Source organism: Physcomitrium patens, chromosome 5, assembly GCF_059467195.1.
Source record: "Physcomitrium patens ecotype Gransden chromosome 5, ASM5946719v1, whole genome shotgun sequence".
Taxonomy (NCBI): Eukaryota; Viridiplantae; Streptophyta; class Bryopsida; order Funariales; family Funariaceae; genus Physcomitrium; species Physcomitrium patens.
This window is the reverse complement of record NC_143414.1, coordinates 4,361,400-4,383,360: the sequence shown is the minus strand read 5'-3', so window position 1 is coordinate 4,383,360 and position 21,961 is coordinate 4,361,400. Positions and strand designations below refer to the sequence as shown.

The 21,961-nt window shown below is 32.3% G+C and overlaps 2 protein-coding genes across 3 annotated transcripts; one reads left to right on the top strand and one right to left on the bottom strand.

The window, feature by feature from the left end:
* The first annotated feature begins 8,590 nt into the window (after window positions 1–8,590).
* Window positions 8,591–13,809, top strand: LOC112282883 (carboxyl-terminal-processing peptidase 1, chloroplastic). Of its 2 annotated transcripts, none has more exons than XM_024521018.3 (15): window positions 8,591–8,769; window positions 8,943–9,075; window positions 9,367–9,531; window positions 9,876–10,124; window positions 10,433–10,552; window positions 10,822–10,959; window positions 11,231–11,323; window positions 11,548–11,716; window positions 11,877–11,953; window positions 12,138–12,182; window positions 12,548–12,631; window positions 12,732–12,770; window positions 12,981–13,043; window positions 13,202–13,331; window positions 13,517–13,809. In XM_024521018.3, the coding sequence occupies exons 1-15, from the start codon at window positions 8,690–8,692 to the stop codon at window positions 13,567–13,569; spliced, it is 1,638 nt and encodes a 545-aa protein (XP_024376786.1). In that variant the 5' UTR covers window positions 8,591–8,689; the 3' UTR covers window positions 13,570–13,809. The 2 variants fall into 2 exon arrangements, with proteins under 2 accessions (XP_024376786.1, XP_024376785.1); XM_024521017.3 differs by having other exon boundaries at window positions 8,592–8,769; window positions 11,231–11,335.
* Window positions 13,810–18,647: 4,838 nt separating this feature from the next.
* On the bottom strand, window positions 18,648–20,709 carry LOC112282884 (prohibitin-1, mitochondrial). The gene is made up of 5 exons (XM_024521019.3): window positions 20,350–20,709; window positions 20,121–20,237; window positions 19,753–19,923; window positions 19,282–19,494; window positions 18,648–19,123 (listed from the first exon to the last, which is right to left on the bottom strand). The coding sequence occupies exons 1-5, from the start codon at window positions 20,524–20,526 to the stop codon at window positions 18,911–18,913; spliced, it is 891 nt and encodes a 296-aa protein (XP_024376787.1). The 5' UTR covers window positions 20,527–20,709; the 3' UTR covers window positions 18,648–18,910.
* Between the last annotated feature and the right edge of the window lie 1,252 nt (window positions 20,710–21,961).

Below are 21,961 nucleotides of genomic sequence, written 5' to 3'. Positions count from 1 at the left end.
GAGAACAAAGGGTGTGGATAGTAGGAAGTAGATGAGAACAAAGGGTGTGGATAGTAGGAGGTAGATGAAAACAAAGGGTGTGGATAGTAGGAGGTAGATGAGAATATGGTGGTAGTAGCAAAAGTTGAGGTGGCAATAAAAATATCCTTAAAATATTGAGAATTTTTAATTTAAAAAATTTTACATAATCATATTGCATGTAAAACAATCAAATGATATTAAAGTAATGATTTAAGCATATGTAAAGAAAGTTGATTATCTTTTAAAGAAATATTTTGAATTTAATTATAAAAGCCACATTTTTAAACAAAATAAGAGAATGATTTATATTTATTAAATAAACACAATTCTTTTCTTTGTTATAGTTTGTAGTTAGAAAAAAATAACTTTTGAGAATTAAGAATAATATTTCATGTATAAGAATAGTTATGTAATATTGATTTTGTTGTTTTTCTTTTTTTATTTGATAGGTGTTTATATATACATATATAGAGAGAGAAAGAGAGAGAGAGAGAGAGAGAGAGAGAGAGAGAGAGGAGAATATTAAATCAATACATTTAAATTTTAAATTGATCCACATGTTTCTACTTAGCTCTACTCATGCACTATCTAAGGCTTTGCACTTTCTTACTAATTCCTCAATTTTCTACTTAGTAATGTGTGGATTTTACAAGAGGTAAGAAGAATAAAGAATAGAACTTATGAAATGGATTGTAATGGAATAGATTGGAAAAAGAATAGAAAATTTTAGTGTAAGAGATCAACTACAAAAGTAGAAACATATGAAAAGAAAATATATTACATTAAAAGGAAGTTAAGAAGGAATTGGAAGTAAATTGTGAAGGAAAAATAATAGAAGTGGTATGATTAAAAGAGAGGTTTTATTTCAATCTGTCAAGGACAAGAACACGATAAAGACAAATAAACGAATGAGACTTCTCTCAAAGAAAGATGATAAAATAGAAATAACTTGATATATATATATATATATATATATTAAAAAAGAAACTAGAATAGTTGTTGCCAAAAAGCCAAGAAAACTAGAGACCCTTGAAACTAGACTAGAAGCAAGAAAGGAGTTGACAAGAGTGAAGAAGACTTCACTCTTGTCTCTATATATACTATATAATTAGGGGCTATATGGCGATATTCTATAGGACCTCGAATATGTGTTGACTTTGTAGGATCCATGTTTTGACTTACAAGGCAAGTTTTTTTATGTGTGGGCCCCATAATTAGCTTGGTTTTTAAGCTAACAACATGTGTGGCACATGGCCAACTTGTTGATCACGTTTCTAATCGAAAAAGTTAATTAAAGCCACCTATAAAGTCAAAGCAGCGTCTATAAAGCTTCTAGGAAGCTTTCATATTAAATACTATAGAATTAACTTACTTTTATCTATTTTTACTTACTTCTATCTTTTTATATATATAATAATTGACTTACATGAATATGTCCATGATATTACCCCCTCTTTTAGGGACGAGTTCCACGAAGAGCGGTCATCATATGTTGAAGAAATCTATGATGCGACAAATTATATTCGTTACATACTCTAATCTTTGTTATCATTGAAGATGATTGATAGGGCCTCTCAACCATCGGTAGTATTTCATATCAGGGCAGGAAGACCACCCAGTTATTTGATCATTGTTGAGGCTTTCATAACTTCCTTCGAATAAAACATTTGAAACACCATCAGGATTTGTTCCTACCTCTAGTAAAATCATCAAACATTGAGAGTCCCTTCTAAGGTCGTGATACCAAACGCATTGTATCTTGTCATCTATTTGAGAAAGAACTTATCATTTTTGAAGATCTTCATCTCGATTGAGTCGTCTTGAAGGTTATGACAATCATAATGTCTCGTCCGGTAGGTCAACAAACGAAGGCTCTTGAGTCGAATTTGCTGGTTATTGGTTCTCCATCTCCTAAGCGTCACAACTATAAAGAAGCTACAAACAAGGATTGAAAGTAGAATGTTATCTTGCCTAGATCTTCTTTCTTTTATAAGGAAGATTTTTATCTTGATTTTGATAGATGTCATCGATGAAAAGCCTCCACTGCCTTTGCTACATTTGTAAGATTTTTTTGTGGCTCCCATGTGCGTTCACTAATATCATATCCATGCCAATGGATAAGATATTTCAATTTATTTTGGCATCGCCTTGAATCTAAGACTTCTTCCACTTCAAACTCTTCATTATTGTCCACTTCTATAGGAAGAGGTGGAGCTTGTCTTCTTCTTGGTATGTCCATTGTCTTGTATGGTTCAAGAAGAGACACGTGGAATACTGGATGGATTTTTATTGACTTTGATAGATGTAAATGATATACAACTGTATTAATTTGTGCAGAAATAGAAAATGGTCTAAGCCTTCGATAGTCCAACTTATCACAAGGACGAATGGTCTTGATATTGCGACAAAGTAACCATACCTTATCATCCATGTAGAATAGTGGTTGTTCCTTTCGATAGACATCCGCATTGAGCTTTTGTTGTTCTTGAGCTTCTTTTAACTGCGCCTTCATTGTTGCATGTAGCTCTGACAAGTGAATTACTAAATCTTTTGTAGCAAGATTATCAACTTTTGAAAAGTCAAAAGTATCAAGTCATAGATGATAATCATAATTAGCAAAGAAAGGTGTTTGTTTTGTAGAAGAATGTACTATGTTATTGTAAGCAAACTCTGCCAATGGCAAAAGAGTTGTCCAATCATCTTGTTGGTAGTTAATGGTACATCTTAAATACTGGTCCAAAACTTGATTGACACGCTCTATTTATCCATCAGTTTGAAGATGGAATGTTGAAGATAGTTTTATATCCACTTTTAGAATCTTGAAAAGAATCCGCAAAAATCTTGATACAAATTGAGTTCCCCTATTTGATATAATATCCTTGGATAATCCATGATAGCAATAGATATTTTGAAGAAAGAGCTTAGCTGTTTCTTCACTTGTGATAGATTTTGTACATGGTACAAAATATGCCATCTTTGTAAAATGATCTACTATCACGAATATAGAGTCATAAGAACTTGAGATTAAAAGATCCGTGATGAAATCCATAGAAATAGAAGACCATGGTTGTTTTGGAATGGATAATGGCTGAAGAAGTCTATAAGGTCGATGACGAGGAGTTTTTGATCTTGAGCAAATATCACAAGATTGTACAAAATCTTTAATTGCTTTCCACATTTGTTGCCACCAAAAGTCCCTCGATATTAGTTCCAAAGTTTTATTATACCCAAAATGTCCTACTGCTGGAAAGTCATGACAAGCTTGAAGAACATGTAATCGAGCTTCATCTTTTGGAACATATAGGCGTCCTTCAAAATAGAGTAGATTGTTCTTGAATTCAATCTTGGAAGTATCATGAGACTTTGAAGGATTTCTCTTAATATCACAAATAAGAGGATCAGAAGACATACTTGACTGAACTTGCTTAATGAAATTTGAATCAACAGTTAGTGTTGATTTCATTGCTTGAAGATGAAGATGCTTTGGCTTCAAGAGAATTATCCGTTGTTGATCAAAAACAACATCTCTTTCCTTTGATGCATGATAAGATCGTTTACAGAGTGCATTTGACAAACCTTGTTGTTTTTCTGGTCAATAAATGATCTTGAATTCGAATCTTTACAAAGACATACTCCAATGGGCTTGGTGACGATTCAAAACACGTACTGACATAAAATATTCAAGATTCTTGTAATCCGTATATACTGTGAATAGACTAGATGCACCTTCTAGATAATGGCACCATTCTTGAAACGAATCTATGATTTCAAGAAGTTCTTTATTGTGGATCTCATAATTGATCTCAACTGCTCAAATTTTTTGGAATGAAAAGCTATTAGGTGAAGTTTATCATCTGTTCCCATTTGTGACAATACGACACCCAAAGCAAAGTCTGATGCATTTGTTTCCATAAAAAATGGCTTAGAAAAATTGACACGATACAAGATTGGTGCAGAAACAAAGGCTGTCTTCAAAGCTTCAAATGCTACTTCTGCTTCTTGATTCTATTGAAGTTTGTCTTTACAAGTCAAATATGTAAGTGGAGCTGCAACTTGAGAGAAGTCTTTGATGAAGATTCAATAGTAATTGGCAAATCTCAAAAAGCATTGGACATCTCTTACCATTTTTGGGATCTCTCAATCTATAATAGTTTGAACTTTCTTAGGATCCATTATAAGTCCATCATTTGAAATGATGTATCCTAAGAAATTGACTTAAGTAGTGTGAAATACACACTTTTCTATCTTGACATAGAGTCCTACATCTCTTAGTTTTTATAATACTTGGCGAACATGAAGTTCATGTTCTTTTGAGTTCTTAGAATAGATTAAGATGTCGTCTAGGTAACAGACAACAAAATCATCTAAAAACTTCCAAAAGACATCATTCATTAGAGGTTGGAATATTGCTGGTGCATTTGTAAGTCCAAAAGGCATGACGTTGTATTCAAAATGTCCATACCTTGTTCGAAACACAGAATTCCATTCATCTCCTTCTTTAATAAGTACCAAATTGTATGCTCCCCGTAGATCTATTTTTGTATAGATCTTAGCTTGATTCAACTGATCAAGAAGTCCAGATATCAAAGGTAGCGGGTACCTATTTTTGATAGTGATTTTGTTGAGTCCTCGATAATCAACACAAATCCGCAATGATTCATTTTTTTTCTTCACAAATAAAATTGAAGCTCCTATTGGAGATTTGGAATGGCGTATGAAGTTCTTGGCCAAATTTTCTTCAATATATTCTTTGAATTCAGCCAACTCTTTTTGAGATAAATTGTAGATTGGTCCAAATGGCGGTTGGGCTCATTCTTGAAGGTCAATTGAGCAGTCATAGGAATGATGTTCTGGAAGAGTATCTGCATTCTTTTTCTCAAATACATCTTAAAAATCTTGATATTGGCTTGGAATGCTATTTGAAGTATTTCCACCAATAGAAACAGGTGTAGCATAAATGACACAAGGTGATCCTTTTTTTGTAACATACAAGAAAGCACTTGTACCTACAAATATAGGTTTAATTATACTAGACTTATGACTTTGTACTTGATTAACTACACTCTTAGTTATACTTTCAGAAAAGTCAAGACTATGAGAAGTCCAATCTATTTTAGAGTTATATTTTTCTAGCCATGATAAACCTAAAATGACTAGATTAGAGGGAGATCTAATGATATTAAATATTATAAAACTACTATGATCATTAGTTGCTATTTCTATAGGAAGGGTTTCATGAGTAACATCTCTTGAAGACAACGGACGACCATATATGACTTCTACATGAATAGGTTTAGTTTTCTTTACTAAAAATATACTATGTCTTTTAGTAAATTTTTTATCTAAGAAACATGCTGAGGCTCCTGAATCTAGCAAGGTAGAGGCTTTGAGATATTTAGGTCCTAGAATAATATTTATCATAAAACATGGAGAGGATTCTGAGGAGAAGATAGGACCTTTACTAAGCATTGTACAAGGTTCTAACTGCACGGTCCCTATTGTAGCTGGACAAATTCATTTTTCGACATGCTATCTCCTTTGATTGCCATACTCCTCATTTTATGGTTGCGTCATTTCTTTGGGCAATGTTGAGCATTGTGCTTAAGTTCTCCATAATATAAGTACAAACTTTCTTGACGACGAAGAATCTTTTCTAGCTCAGTAAGAGATTTGAAACTTACAATATCAATTTACATATCCTCTACTTCCGAATGTATGTGTTGAAGAGATGTTGGTGTTGCTATTGAATTATAGTTACGTTGAGGTCTACTTGTATGATTCTCAGATTGAAATTCAAAAAGATAATTGTCGCACTTCACAGCAAAATCAATTGCTTGACTCAATGTTTGAGGATCAGGTAAGTTGAGCATTAATTTTTTTACCTCATATTGTAATCTATAGAGAAATTGGCTAATGAGTGCAGCATCATCCCACTTGATATCAGTTGCATGTTGTCAAAATTGTGAAGCATATAATGTTACTGATCGATTACCTTGTCGTAAAATATGGATCTTATTGGTTGCAACACGAATTGCATCATGTTCTCCATACATGGAATGAAACTCTGTTAGAATAGCCTCTAGATTATCTAATATTGGATCTCGTCGTTCAAGAAAAGATGAAAATCATGATAATGCTGAATCTGAAAGAAGCGTATCAATGAATCTAACTTGCGATCCTAGAGTTGGATAGCTTTGGAATTGAAGTTCAATGACAAGTTATACTGAATTGATAAATCTTCTAAACTTTGATCTGGTGCCATCAAACTTCTCGAGTAGGGCAATTCTTGGTTCTCTAACATTGAAAGGGCGTTCCACCATAGGAGAAAGGACATGATTTGGTGCAGATGTTGAAGCAGCTCCAATCATTTCTATATCTTCACTTCCTGCCAATCTTGTTGCTCTTTGTGGTGGTAAATTGAGTTGATGCATCCCAAGCATTAACTCCCTCAATTACTCTTGCATTTGTGCCATTGCACTCTTTATTTCAGTAAGTTTTGCCATGATAATCCTTAGAAAAGAGAAGATGTCTAATATTGCTCAAGACAAATAGAAGGGAGGATTTGAGAACAAAGGAAATACTAAGGACAATATCAGTGTAGAAGAGGGTAATCCACAACTTCTAATATGCTTATGTCTTATCAAGAAAAAGCGATAATCCACTCTTAATCAAGATTAGACAAAGCTTTGATATTGTAAGTGTACTCTTATAAATCTATCAAGGTCAAGAATACGATAAAGACAAATAAACGAGTGAAACTTCTCTCAAAGAAAGAGGAAAAAATAGAAATAACTTGTTATATATATTAAGAAAGAAACTGGAATGGCTATTGCCAAAAAGCCAAGAAAACTAGAGACCCTTGAAACTAGACTAAAAGCAAGAAATGAGTTGACAAGAGTGAAGAAGGCTTCACTTTTGTCTCTATATATACTATCTAACTAGAGGCTATATGGCGATATTCTATCGAACCTCCAATATGTGTTGACTTTGTAAGATACATGCCTTGACTTACAATGCAAGTTTTTCTATGTGTGGGCCACATAATTAGCTTGGTCTTTAAACTAATAACATGTGTGGCACATGGTCAACATATTGACAACATTTCTAATCCAAAAAATCAATTAAAGTCACCTATAAAGTCAAAGTAGCATCTATAAAGCTTCTAGGAAGCTTCCATACCAAAAACTATAGAATTAACTTACTTTTATCTACTTTTACTTACTTCTACCTATTTATATATGTAATAACTGGCTTACATGAGTATGTCCATGATACAATCCATCTATGAATACAAATATAAATATTTCATTATTTTTAGTGAGATATAAATTGAATTATTTAATTAATAAAGATACTTCTTTAGATATATTATATAATACATTAGTAACTTGTGATTTTTTTTGAAGTTGACATTAAACATGACAACTTCTAACTCTTTGCTATGGCATAAAAGTGATATAATTAATAAAAAAATTTGTAGTTGTAGTTTATATTTATATGTATTACAAATTTTTTAATTATAAATTAATAAATAATCACTACATTATGTAATTGATATATATATATATATATATATATATATATATATCATTGTAAATATTATTTTGAGTGATTTTCAATCTCTTATATCAAATAATTTTTCAAAACAATTAAATAATTTTTATAATTAATTTACAACCTAATTCTTATGATAGAAAATTAGAGTTTTCTTTAAAATAGAAAAATAAATATAAATTCAAAAATAAAAAAAAAAAATTATCCAAATTTTGAATGCACTATTTTAAATTTACAATTACTTTGTGCTATAGTTATAATATTATATAATATATATATATATAATAATAATTTTATTTTTATAAACTTACAAAATTTTGCAAGTATGATATAATAACATATATACATAACAATTGTAGTATGTGTTGTTATAATTTAGAACCGTATTGGTAAGACACATTGAATTTATTTTGAGATATTTAGTAAACAATAACAACCAATGTCACACACAATATCTGCACTCTACTAACATATAATTGCATAATTATAGAAAAATAAAAAAATCACATATATATATATATATATATATATATATATAAATTGCAACTTCAATTCAATTGTTCAAAAAATAAATTTATTTTCAACTTCACTCATGTCTTCATGATACATATAATCACATTTTTTTTGGGCAAATTGTTCCCATACTGTCAAATATCAATGTAACACATCTCATACTTGAGTAAATTCATCAGTGACATTTTATGATTCAAGAAATTTTAGGTGTTCTGCATGAAGATTATTCATAACTTCACTGAGATAACATTATCTTGCACATGAGAGTGGAGATCCATGGAATGCAGGCAATGCAACAACGGAGGCAAACTTAACGAAGGGAACCCACTCATTTCTTCCTCTTTGTATTGTATTCTTTCATTATACCCCTTTCATGTATAAATACATGCATATATATATATATATATACATACATATAGACACAAATACATATCTAAAAGTAGAGGAAAGCAAGACCCAGCAGAAGGGAGGAGGAGGAGAGAGTGAGTGTGAGTGCTTCTATTTCTTATCCCTGGTCCCTTCACAAACTGGGCTCGTGTCTCCCTCACTCTCCCTTTCTCTCTTGCTTGCTTGTTGAGAAAGAGACTGAGAGAGTTGAGCCATGGCCGCCGTGATCTCCACCGCGTTGCCTCACCTCGTCCTCCACCCCAACCAGCGCTTTTCACTGCTCTATCCTTTCAGGTGAGGCCCCAGTTTCAGTTCGTTTTTCGTTGTTTGTTTTCGCGTAGTCAGAAGGGGGACCTGGAATTGTGGAGGGATTGTCTATGTTCTGGAGATAGGTCCAAGGTTGTGAGTGTTTCAGACGCCTCTGGAATGGAGATTGATTTCTGCAAGGTGGGGCTTTTTTTGTATAGGAAGCGAGTTCCGACGAGAGTTACTGGGCGGAGCTGGTTGAGGAAATGTCGTACTGGTGATTTGCACAATTTGGAATTGTTTGTGGCTCGCAGAGGAGTTGGCATTAAGGCTTGCGTTGCGAATGGAGCGGAGGTGAGCGTATTCGCCTCGTTGATTTATAAAGGGAGCTCTCAATCAAAGAATAATGCCGAAAATGTGACAGACACGTAGAATTTCTATCGGTGCATCTGAAAGGGAATTGTGATAATTCTTCCATTGTTGAGACTCTAGCATTAATCTATTACAGTAAAATTCATAGGATACGTCAACAGGTACTTGTGAATAGAAGAACCCTCTCGGATTTCGGAACTTGCGGAACATGGCGGGTGAAACTCTAGGAACGAATTTGCTTATGGGATACGTGGTCTTCGGCTATGCTTACAGGCTGGCACTCTGTCGAAGACATTGAGAGACGCTGGAGTTGGGCTACTAGCATCATTGATTACCCTTGCTTCGAGTGCTTGTTACATTTGCCCTGCATTAGGCTTTGAAGCTGGTCGTACAGCTGAGAATTCAGCTGATTATATTTGGGAAGCTCCGTCCACGTATGTGAGTATCCCTGACAAATGCTCTAACCTGTCTGTCGTTAACCTTCTGAATGTAAGTAGTATGCTTCTTCTCGTACACCTGCGTACATCCACCCTGATACAAATGCGTTTCATGCAATTAACAGTGTTGTTCGAATAGCACACTTCGTAAATGAAGGCCTTTTGAATGTGTATTGGTAAAGAAGTGATAAATGCTGTATTAGACAAGATTGGATGGACATTTTATTTGAAATAATTGGTTTGATTCACGCAACCTTTCTTGGGCTTCCAGGATGCTTCTATCTATTGGTACTGATGATTCTCACATAATGTTTGAATTATTGCTGGCGCGCAACACGCCAACAGCTCATCCGTGATGAACAGGATTCTGTCTCTGTAGCAACCAGCCACAATGAGATTGCGGTTCTGGAGGCAGTCGCTGAGAATGTCACCTTGCCAAACCAATGTACTGAAGAAGAAGCGACAAGCCTGGTACCCAAGGAGGAACCAGTTCAGGAAGTCACCAATGAATCTATTGTAGAGGAAGTATGGCAGGTTGTGAATGAAAACTTCCTAGACGCTCGGCACAATGCTTGGACTGCAGATGATTGGCAGGTATTGGCTCAGTGCCTCCCTTTTACCACTCATCTTGTTTTTACTGGTTATAAGAGACGATTAGTGAATACTTTCATTGTCATAAATATGATTTTTGGAGAATAATTGGCCTGTATGTACTTCAGAGTGTCTTGTGCTGGCGAGATCAATGCCAGATGCATAGATATATTCGTTTCTTATTTTATTACTGTTGAAATACCCTACTCTATCAGCAGTTTGCTACGGAATTATCCTGTTGGTAATCAATTTCATGATGACCATGCTTCCCCACATTGGTCTAAGTTCACAGGTTGTTGTCTTTAATGCAGAAAAAGAAGCAGAGTGCGCTCAAGAATCCAATCCAAAGCAGGATGGCAGCTTATCGAGCCATCCGCACCATGCTGTCTAGTTTGGACGATCGCTACACTCGCTTCCTCACACTTGACCAGGTGTAATACCCAGAATTTTGCTATTTGTTTAGAGAATATTTGTGTGCGATGGAAGAAAAGAAAGTAGATATGCTTTGTACATTCCAAAGATTGTATTATGTTCGTTTAGCCAAGCATCTGCTGTGTACGATGCGCTTTGATGCATCCCTGCATGCAGTATTCACAACATTCTGTGTCGAAGGCATCTAGCATAGGTTTTTCAAACGGCTAAATTTGTGCGAGGCTGAAGTTGTGCTGCTCACACTTGCAGGGGCATGTTTCCATGACAGTTTTCCCAGCTCTCGAAGTATGACGTGACTGGGATTGGTCTCAACATTGGGGAATCCACAACTACAACTGGCGAGCCAAATCTCAAAGTTTTGGGTATTGTTCTAGGGAGCCCAGCTCAACTTGTTGGAATCAGACAGGTATATCCTGCACGTATTTGTTTCTGAACCTACCATCCTGTTGGTTCACTTCCTACACAGGTTCTCTTCATGAATTGTGAATTGTTGGAGCCATTGAGTTTTTCAGAGAGTAGCTGTTCGACATTCTTCTTAACAAGATATGTGTAGTATAGTATAATTGTGCAGGTGTGATTTTAGTTGTTGTGAAAGCCTTCCTCGCTGATGAGCAGGAAATTTCGTATTCTCTCGCATTGCTTAAATACATATTTCATAAACGGTTGTTGTGAATCAGGGCGATGAAATACTGGAAGTTGCCGGAAATAGCGTCATTGGTAAGACGGCCTTTGAGGCTGCATCACTTATTCAAGGTCCAAAGGGTACCAAGGTTTCTATCAAGGTTTTCTCTGATTCCAAGAGTTTTAATTGTCGAATCAGTTGAACCTGCAATAAGTTTTACTTACCGTTTTTTATATTTCAAAGCTGATGATGTCCAGTTAACCTTGTTCAAGTACGAGGCATTGCAAAATACATTGGTGGGAAAAGAAATCGAGAGGCCTCCTTGATGACATCATGGCTTCAGACGAATTCAACTGGTTCTATATCATGCAGATTCGACACGGTCAGTGTGGCACTCCAGAAGTTTTCGAAGTGGAGCGTCAGCAAGATGTACGATCACCAGTATATTATCGCTTGGAACGTATTCAGGATTCGAATGAATTGTCAGGATACATTCATTTAAAAGAATTTAATGCCCGTGCCAAGCGTGACATCGTGACGGGTGTGTTGCCATTCATGATTTTTCCTAAGCTTATTTTGACAGAAATTAAGTTGAAGATTTTACCTGTTAGCGTATAGCTTCTCTTCTGTGTTTTTTCTTCGTTTCTTGTAAGTAAAGGGATGGGATAACTTAATTCCTAGAATTTTTTCTGGCTCTACAGCGATAAAGAGAATGCAAGATGCCGGTGCTTCATCTTTTGTGCTGGACTTGAGGGACAACCCAGGGGGTCTTGTGCAGGTATTTGTATCTTCTATGCACAAGTTGTTTGCAGACTTCTCTGTAAATGTTTTCTTCACCCAGCGTACGTTATTAATGTCTTAGAATTCCTTCTTGTTTAGTATGACGAGACTCCTCATATGACAGCTGGATTTAGTACTGTTAGCCTTGTTTTGAGAAATTGGAACGCCGTGTTGACATACAGGCTGGCATTGAGATTGCAAAACTTTTCCTAAATGAGGGAGAAACTGTAAGTGACGACCTCAATATATTGTTGAGATTTTTAGGAAGCACTGAGATCCATCTTCTTTTTGATTAGTTGTTATGTAACTGTCTGTTCGGTTTGACTGGCGTTCAGTTTGTTTAATTTAATGGAGTTTCAGTTGCGAATTCTTTTTCTTCTTTTTTTGCTAACATGTATTACTTAATATGACACTGATAGACCCACTTAGTTTTTTCTTGCTCTGTATTAAAGATGTGTGTTTTCCCTTTATGTAAGAAGCTAGAGGTGTCCTTATTAAGAGTCTTAACAGAATTTATGGAGCACCTAATAGAAATGCTTTTCTGAACTATTTGTAGAGAAGAAAGTGGAGCTGAACTTGCACATTTGTGCAGGTTATTGAAACAGTAGGGCGGGATGCGAATAATACAAAAAGAGTCATTGCTTCACATTCGCCAGTAATAGATTCTCCTCTTACGGTAAACGTTGTCTTTTGGCATGATTTGCGTTGATTGCTGATTCTGGATTAAATGCGATTTGAGCATCATTTATTGAATATCGAGGTCTTATCTTGTACAGATTTTGGTCAATGATCATACAGCAAGTGCAAGTGAAATCGTAAGTACTTTCATCCTCAAACAACCTCCTCTTTGATGACTTCAAATCTTTGTTTTAAAGGACTCGGGCTAGCATACCAGAATATATAACGGATTTGCAAATTGCTATTTTTAGTCGTCACATATTCACTCATAAGTGTACTTCAATTTCTATCTTTAATTTAATTTTATTTATTTTTTTAGTAAGTTTAGATGAACCTTGGAATGGCAGGTTGCAGCAGCTTTGCACGATAATTGCAGAGCAGTGCTAGTTGGTCAAAGGACGTTTGGCAAGGTGTGAGTCTAATCTTGCAATTATCTGATAATCCAAATCATATGTGCCCTTGTGCGTTTACATTTTGTATATGGAAAGGAGCTTTCTATATTAGGTACTCTGAATAGTTATGTTCCCCATCTTGGAGTATTGATTTGTTTTAAAACTTGTGCACACAGGGTCTGATTCAGGCTGTGTACGAATTGAGTGATGGATCTGGAGTCGTGTTGACAGTAGGAAAATATGTCACACCCAAGCACCTGGACATCGATGGAGCTGGCATTGAACCTGATTACAAGCAACCTCCTGGTACTTTTCTTCCCTTTTTAGGATTATGAAGACACATTTAAGTTGACGTTTACAAATCTGCTTGGTGTGTAGTGATGTGAGGTGGAAGAGCTTGCAGGAGCAACCCTTATCATGTGTGCATGATGTCATGAGCTCTCAGACTGCACTCACGTAGTATGTATTGACTTGAAGTACTACAATTGCAGGGCTCAATGAAGGTCTGAAAAAACTAGGCCAATGTAAATTGTTGAAGACCTGAAATGATTTTTCTACAACTCCAATTCATTCTTAGTCATTGTTAAGCCCTTGAAGAAAACCAGTCCCTTGACTACAACGGATTACGTGGACATGAGAAAAGAATGCAGATGCAAATTTTTAGTGCAATTTTTTTTTTTTTTTTTTTTTTTTTTTTTTGCTTACTCTCTTCATTAAGAATAGGTCATAATGTAACTTGGTTACTTTTGATATGAGAAGAAAAGTTAAATTGTTTTTGAATGTTCTCATTGGTTTATAATGCCCTTAGTTTATTTTGTTCTATAGGATTTGATAAGCAAGTTTTTGGTGTCACTTGAACTTTGTTTATCTTACACTCTCTAGAATTTTTTTCAAGTTGAGTTTCAACAAGATATTTTGTTGTCTCAAATTGAATCTAAAGAAATGTAGGATTGATTTTTGGATGGTGATTGAAATATGACTAATTAAGTGGAGGTCAAATTTACATGGAAAACAATAAAATAATACCAAAATCTTATTGATTATTTTTTAGCCAATGTTTTAATTAAATTATCATTAAACAATTAAAAAGGTAGGGTCTCCACTCTACTTAAATGAATTAAGTTTTAAGTTTCTTCTTAAGTCTTTAAATCTATTAACATCCTAAAATGCATGATTAGGAATGGTGTTATCTTCTTAGATAATCTCCTATTATTTTTTTACTTTAACTATCTTCATCCTACAAAATGCTTGTAAGTGATAAATTCAACTTTTATTTTCTTAATTAATAGAAAAGTCCAAAAGAAAATACACTTCATGTAGAAAGCTCAAGGTAAATTACCTTTGACAAAAAAACTTCTTTAAAACATAAGATCCTACAAATACTTCTACAAAAATAAGAAAAAACGATTATAATTTGAAAAGTTCAAAAAAATAATATCTTAATTTTTTTTCATAGTAGAGTATTTTTAAATTTTCAAAAGTTGAAATTTTAAATAAAATTCTTGATGCAATAAAATAATTATATATATATATATATATATATATATATATATAATAGATTGTTATCAATTTAGATCTTGAATTCTTTGACAATTATAGACCCATCACATTCCTATACTCTAATTGTAAAACAATTGTCAAATATTACAATTACAAATCTAATACATTTTTACAAACATGGTTAGCTAAGATCAAACTTTCTAATCTTGTACATATGTTTTCTTTAGTAATATACTTATTTATAAATCAATAATTTAGATAATTTCTTAAATAAAAAATTTAAATGTTTTAAATTGAAATTTATTAAAATTTACTAAATCTTTTGAAATTATATTAAAGGAATTATTTTTTAACTAATATACAAATATATATTAAATTAATTATATCAAATTATTTTTTTAAATAAAAATTATAATCATCATCAATGCATCTTTATTTCAAATTTAATAAAAATAAAAAAAACTAATTAATTAATTGATTAAATAAATAAATAAAGTCAAAGGTTTCTTCTAACTTAATATTTATTTTTATACTTGGTAAGAATTTGTAACTTCAATATGAAATCTTTTACAATCAATAGAAACCATTATAATATAGTAATAGGAACCATTATGTTGTAATATATATAATTAATTCATATTATATATATATATATATATATATATATATAGATTTTATTAATAAGTTCATATCCTTTTACTACATTGACAGGTTTATTATGAAATCTTTTAGAAATTTAAAAAACCTCTTTCTCTCTAAAATAGCTAGGCAACTAATTATTAATTAATATACACATGATATAATCACTTTTTTAGAAGAAAAAATTATTAATGTTTATGAGATAACATATGCAATATCTATCTTTAATTTGATTTAGTATCAATTTGATGTAATAGATGTAAGTGGGTGCTCAAGAATGTTTGAAATTTTCTACACAAGTAAACATAGATAGAAATGAAAAAATCTAAGATATTTTAACTTTTTGGCACAAAACTCAAAATAAATGTTGACTTTTGAGAAATTTGAGAATTTCTAAATCAATTTTTTTTTTGGAGTTCTACTTGTCTCTATCTTTTATTAAATTATATTAAAATCTATATTACTTTAGCAAGTATTATATACTACCTTGTGATGAAAAATAAATATTTGAATTTTATATATATTGTTTAAAGCCTTGCAAGAAATTTTGTTATATATATATATATATATATATATATATATATATTAATGGAAGTTGCTAACCAATTTACACCTAAAGAAGACATGAACCTATCAATCCAATGTAATGGTTTCTATTGCATTGGCAATTAGATGGATATAAAAAGTTATTATGCTTAGACAACATAGTATCTTTGTACTCTTAGAATATATAGTCTATTAAACAAAACTAGCTAAAAAAATAAAAAGGTAAAATATGGACGTATTTTAGATGACAAATATACTTCTAAATTTTTTACAAAGAATTGTATGAAAAGCGTAAAAACTTATTGATAAGAACTTCATTTCTAAACCAGTTTACATAAATTATTTTTGTTGAATTCTCTTCTATAGTTAAAAAAAATCCTTCTTAATTAATTTAAGATTACCAAATTTTAAAGCTTTTATGTGCATACCATATTTATAAATTAAAAAAAGAATAAATTTAGTTCTATGAAGAACAAAAACAATGCCTTAGCTTCAGAGAAAAAGAAAAAATTAATCTTTACTTGTAATTTCTTTTATACAATTTTGCAACCTAAAAACTTGTCTTATGATTTGATTACCTTATATGAAGATTTTACAAATTAGATATTAGTAAATTGATAGGTATCTTCAGATACTAAAATTTATCATGGTTATTTTATTTTAATCTATTTTAAATGATAATTAAAAATTACAATAGCAATGATGGTGATGATATTATTCTTTGACGAGAAAATCCTAAGAATTTTACAGAACATCTAAAACAATATGCATAATTATAAATAATGAAAAATTATAAACCTTCAAAAATCTTAAAAGCTTATTAAGTATGACTTCTAAATATTAAAAAAAATCCTTAAATAAAAATTCTTAATATATATTCATATATATATATATACATACATACATACATACATACATATACTTTGATCTTTCTCTATTTTTACACAAGATTTTTATAAAAATATATATAAGAATAAATAAATAAATAAATAATTTTTAATCTTATAGGAAGATATTATAAATGCTTAGAAACAAATAAAATAATATTTGATAAAAAATAAATATTTTTTTAATTCTATTTTTAGGAAGTAAAATTTTGTCTTGTAGTGATTTTAAATATTTTTGGTTGTTAAAAGGATAGTAGAAATAGATTATTATTTTATACTATTACTTAAAAATTTGAGAGTAATAAAAGAGTTGATATTTATCCTTTTAAAACAAGTAATCTATGGTTAAGATATAAATCAATTGCATAATATAAAAACCTTACGACTACTCATTGCATATAATTTTTTTTAAACCTATCAAAAAAATCTATTATACATATTAGTAATACTAAATTTTATTTTAAAACAAAGTTTAAATTTAAACAAATACAAACTATTATCCTTTGTAGTATTATTTTTTTGTTTAATGAGTTCTTTTTTTAGACCCTCTTTGAAATTATTTTTTTTCTTAGATTTTTTATTGTAGAAAATAAGACATAATTCAAAATTTTATAACTTTTATTCTAAGTAATACTTACATCTAATTGGAAAAAAATTATACTTTATATAGATAGTTATTGTCTTTTTAGCAACTAAATTTATAATTTTGATAAAACTCTCCTATCATTATTTTTAGTCTAACAATAATATAATAAAATCTATTAATATTATTTAAATTATTATTATATTTTATAAGTAATTTAACAATATTCTTAGAAATTTAATTTCTAATTTCACTTAATTTATCTAAGAACTTTTTTATAGTAGTTCATGTAGAAATACATATACTAAGATTTATTATTAAACAACAAAAATCTAAATTATACTATTGTTTTAAAAATATATATGTACCAAGTATAGCTTTGAATAGATTGTAATTAATACAAAAAAAACTTAGATACTTCATTTTTTACTTGATTATATCTTTATCTACATTAATTCAATCATTAAAATTATGAAATACTTTATCAAAGCCAAGATGAAAGCTACAACATTAATATTAATTCAATAAATGAATAAAGCTAGTATTTTTTTTTACATACAATGTTACTTCTACCAAATTGTGAGATTACTTTGCATCTTGGGATAGAACTTATGGGAGGTTATAATTTAGCATCAAAGAACTATGGTGATTCCAACATTTTTCAATAACTTTCTAGTGGTTGTAATTTAGTAGATAATAACTTAATAAAGTTAATAACGTATATATATATATATATATATATATATATCTTTTTACATTTTTATGATTTTTTTAATAATCGAAATAGTTTGTTTTTTTATCACTGCCGATTATAGCAAAAGCATAGGTAGACCTATCAATAGAAATCATGACCAAAGTTCATATGAAGTAGTAAAAGTAAATATTTTACAATAAATTAGTGACTACTTTCTTTTTATTCTTGTTTGAAAAAAAATAATCTATTGCAATAACATTTTTACTTTTCATTCTTTTATAATTGGAGATTTGTAAGATTTTTTAGAATCCTTTAACATTAGATTTTTTATTTTATTTTATTTTTTGTTTGTTTATTTTAGAAGCAATTAGAATTCATTGCTCCTTAATACTTATCCAAAATTGATCCATAAGTTTATCATTATTTCGAATCATTGCAACATTAGTGAATTTTAGAAATAAGTGAATCATTAAGGTGATTGTATTTAAATGATATTATCTTAAGTTCTAAATAATGAAGGATAATGCTAATAAAGAGATGTCATCGCTCTATCACATTAAATTGTGATAACCTTCAAATGTGGTTAGGCAACAAAACCAGAAAATGCCACCCAAAAACCTTTACCTCGAGTGAACATTTACTCCATGCCTTGAATATGTTAGTATGTTAGTAGGTGGTGTCTAGAAGCTCACTTTAATATTCAAATCTCCTCCGGCAGTTTGAGAACCGAATCAGCTTCCTTATAAGTGTAAACTAATCAGAATCTTGTCATCTATCCAAAGTAATCATTATTCCTTTATTCCTGTATTGGACCCCTCGGCTTAGGTTCTTTTGCCAATAGGCCTTCTAAAGAAATGCTCTTTGTTATAACCAGCTACAATGTCCTAATAAGCAAATTGAATGGGAAAGTACAGATTCAAACGATCCCTGCTGTCAATAATTAGACGACTTCGATAGAATCACTGACTCCAACAAGAAGACTGACAATGAATAAACTACATGTTCAAAGACTTGAAGTGAATGGCTTGTGCTTTCATTACTTCTTGGATTGGACTAGCTTCAGACCAATTTCTTCGACACCCATGTCTTGCAAGTTAAGGAGCAAGGAATCGGCACTCAAAAATACGCGGTTCTGGGAGGTCGAGATTGTGTTCGCAATTTCTCTACTAGCCTCAATCTTTCTCAAGGTGATGAAAGCTGGATTGTTAGAAATGGCGTCACCAATAAGTTGAGCACTCTTGGCTTCTCCCTGAAGTACACACATACATTCATCAATACCAGCTCAAATTTGATGATAGACCTCTATTTAGAAGAAATAAAAGAACAGAACTCAGAGTACAACATCTAGGAAACTTGCTAACCACCTCAGAAACTGAAATAACTGAAACAAGGGGACGTGTGAAGCACCTGAGCACGGATGATGGCACTTTTTTTGTCCTGCTCTGCCTTCTCCACCACAAACTTGGCCCTCTCAGCGTCCTGAGCAGCAACTTGCTTGGCTTCAATAGCAGCTGTGAACTCCCGCCCAAAAGTAAGATTGGTGATAGACACGTCATCCAAAGCGATGTCGAAACTTGTAGCACGCTCTTGCAAGATTCTCCGGATCTCCCTGCTCACAACCTATCAAACCAAGATTCAAATCACAGGCGACATTAAAGTTTGATTGAAAAATCAGAATCACAGGTTGACACTCGGGCAAGGAGTAAACCGAAATTTCTGGAGCAATCTACCTTATCAGACAGTTCAAGACCCTAAATGATCGATAATATATATATATATGTTTTGTTCATTTTCACGCAAGTGCATATTCGTCATCATCACTCTTGGCAACAGCTCTACACAAAATTCAAAAAAGATCAACAGTCCACCACAACCTACCTCACGCTGCGTAATGAGCTGGCTGGCGTTGTACTGAGCAACAACGGCCTTTAAAGTTTCCTGAACAACAGAAGGCAGAACTCGTTCCGCATAGTCTTGTCCTAGTGTGCGGTAGATCGTAGGCAGTCGATCCGCCATAGGGCGCGTCAGCACTCGCAACGTAATTCTCACCTGTTAACGTTGCAGCAGCAGGGTAAAACGTAATCTCAGTAATTCCTAAACAAACAACACCATCCCCGACAAAAACCCCTTCAACAAAAACACACGATTCCATGAACTACTTGAAAGAGAGCTATTCATCTCAAACATAAAAACTGTCTGAAAGGAATTGCCATTCGACCACAGGTACATATCACTATTCAACGTACCATTTGAAGATCCCTACTCCCCGACGTGCTCTCGACAATGTTAGGTCGTGCACGGACATCATATATCACAGGCCTGTCGAACCAGGGAATCATAAAATGCGTTCCCTCTGGATACACCTGCAAGGCCATCCTCGAAATCCGCCACGATCGTCAAAATCCAAACCCTAAAACAAATCCAAATTCCGTCTCATCAAAGACCAATGCAATTCACACTCACTCACTCACTCACCTTATCCTTGACACCTACAATGCGATTAAACACAATGGCTCGGTGCCCTCCCTCCACATTGTACAACGAGTTGACCGCAGCATACACCCCAATGCCACCGATAACGGCGAGCTTGACCAATGCACCTGCAGGCCCGCCATTCGGAATCTTCACATTGCGCACGTCATTGAGATTCATGACTTCCGATTCCTTCTCCTCTACTAACACTTCCCCTCCGTTGACAACGATCAGCTCAGACGGGGGGGGGGGGGGGGGATTGAAACGAATTGCTGCGGTGACAACAGGAACGCATTGATGGAGGAGGAGCAGAGGCTCTCTCGCGCTCAGTTAGGGCCTGGAGGAGACGACGAAGCTTGAACCCTTCGAAAAACCCCTACACGATGAGCTCAGTGTGAATGAGACCCCCCCAATCGGACACGGCCATAGGGTACTTTCTGCCCACAACCAACTGCTACCTTTTTCCGTGTCCTGGGGAGCAATGTTCCGACGAAACTTTTTGGATGAAATCGTGATGCGAATCTTCAGTCGCTCGTTGGATGATAAATCCTTTTTATCAACAAAATAAATAAAATAGAATCTTCTCATTTAGGATAAGTATTGGATTAATGCAGAACTTTTTAGATGGTTCCATATTGGATTATTGGCGAAATTTTTATGCAAAGCACTGTAGGTGATGTCACATTTTTGTAAGTTTGTGATCGGTTGGAATTGAAAAGTCTCTCTTGATTGGTTGTATCTTTGGGGAAATTACTCAAAAAGTCATAAGAAGAAAAGATGATATGCGATTCACATTATTCCTAAATAATAAAAATAGTATTTTCTCCTAGAATTTATAATTAGATTACCCACAAAAGTGTAATAAAGGAATGATTTGATCTGTAAATTAACATTACTTTACTTTTTCTTATCTTCAAAAGCAAAAGCTTCCAAAAAAATCAAATTTTCTTTATTAAATAAGAAATCTTCATAAGGCTTTTTATACCATGACTTCTCAAAGTAGGCATCTATGCTCAAAGAAGACTTTTATATAATAATTATAAATACATATATATATATATATATATATATATATCCTTAAACCAATTGTTTATATATATAAACAATTGGTTTAGGGTTTATATTATTATATTAAAAAATTGTAAAAAATAAACTTAATTCAAATTAAAGGCTTTTTTGGGGCCATAGTGTATTCAAACATATTAAAAAAATATACATGATTTATTAGATTAACAGCAATAAACTACTTATATATTTTTCATAAAAACAATCCTATTTATTTTTCATACTAACTGTTAAATAATAACATGTATCACAATTATATGTTGATGCATTTTCGGATTTAAATAAAGTATTACTTTATTTATCTGAGGTAATTATATAAATATAAATATATAAATATATAAATATAAAAAATATATATATTTCTTATATTTTTATAGTGCAACATTTAAAATACACAGTATTTATCTTCATGTGTTGATATATAATTGGGTAACAATATCAGGTCTTTTATCAAAGAATAATTTAATAAAAATTAAGAAACTTACATAAGTGCATTTTAAACATTATCAGATATATAATGACACTTGGATAAACTATAAAAATTATAATA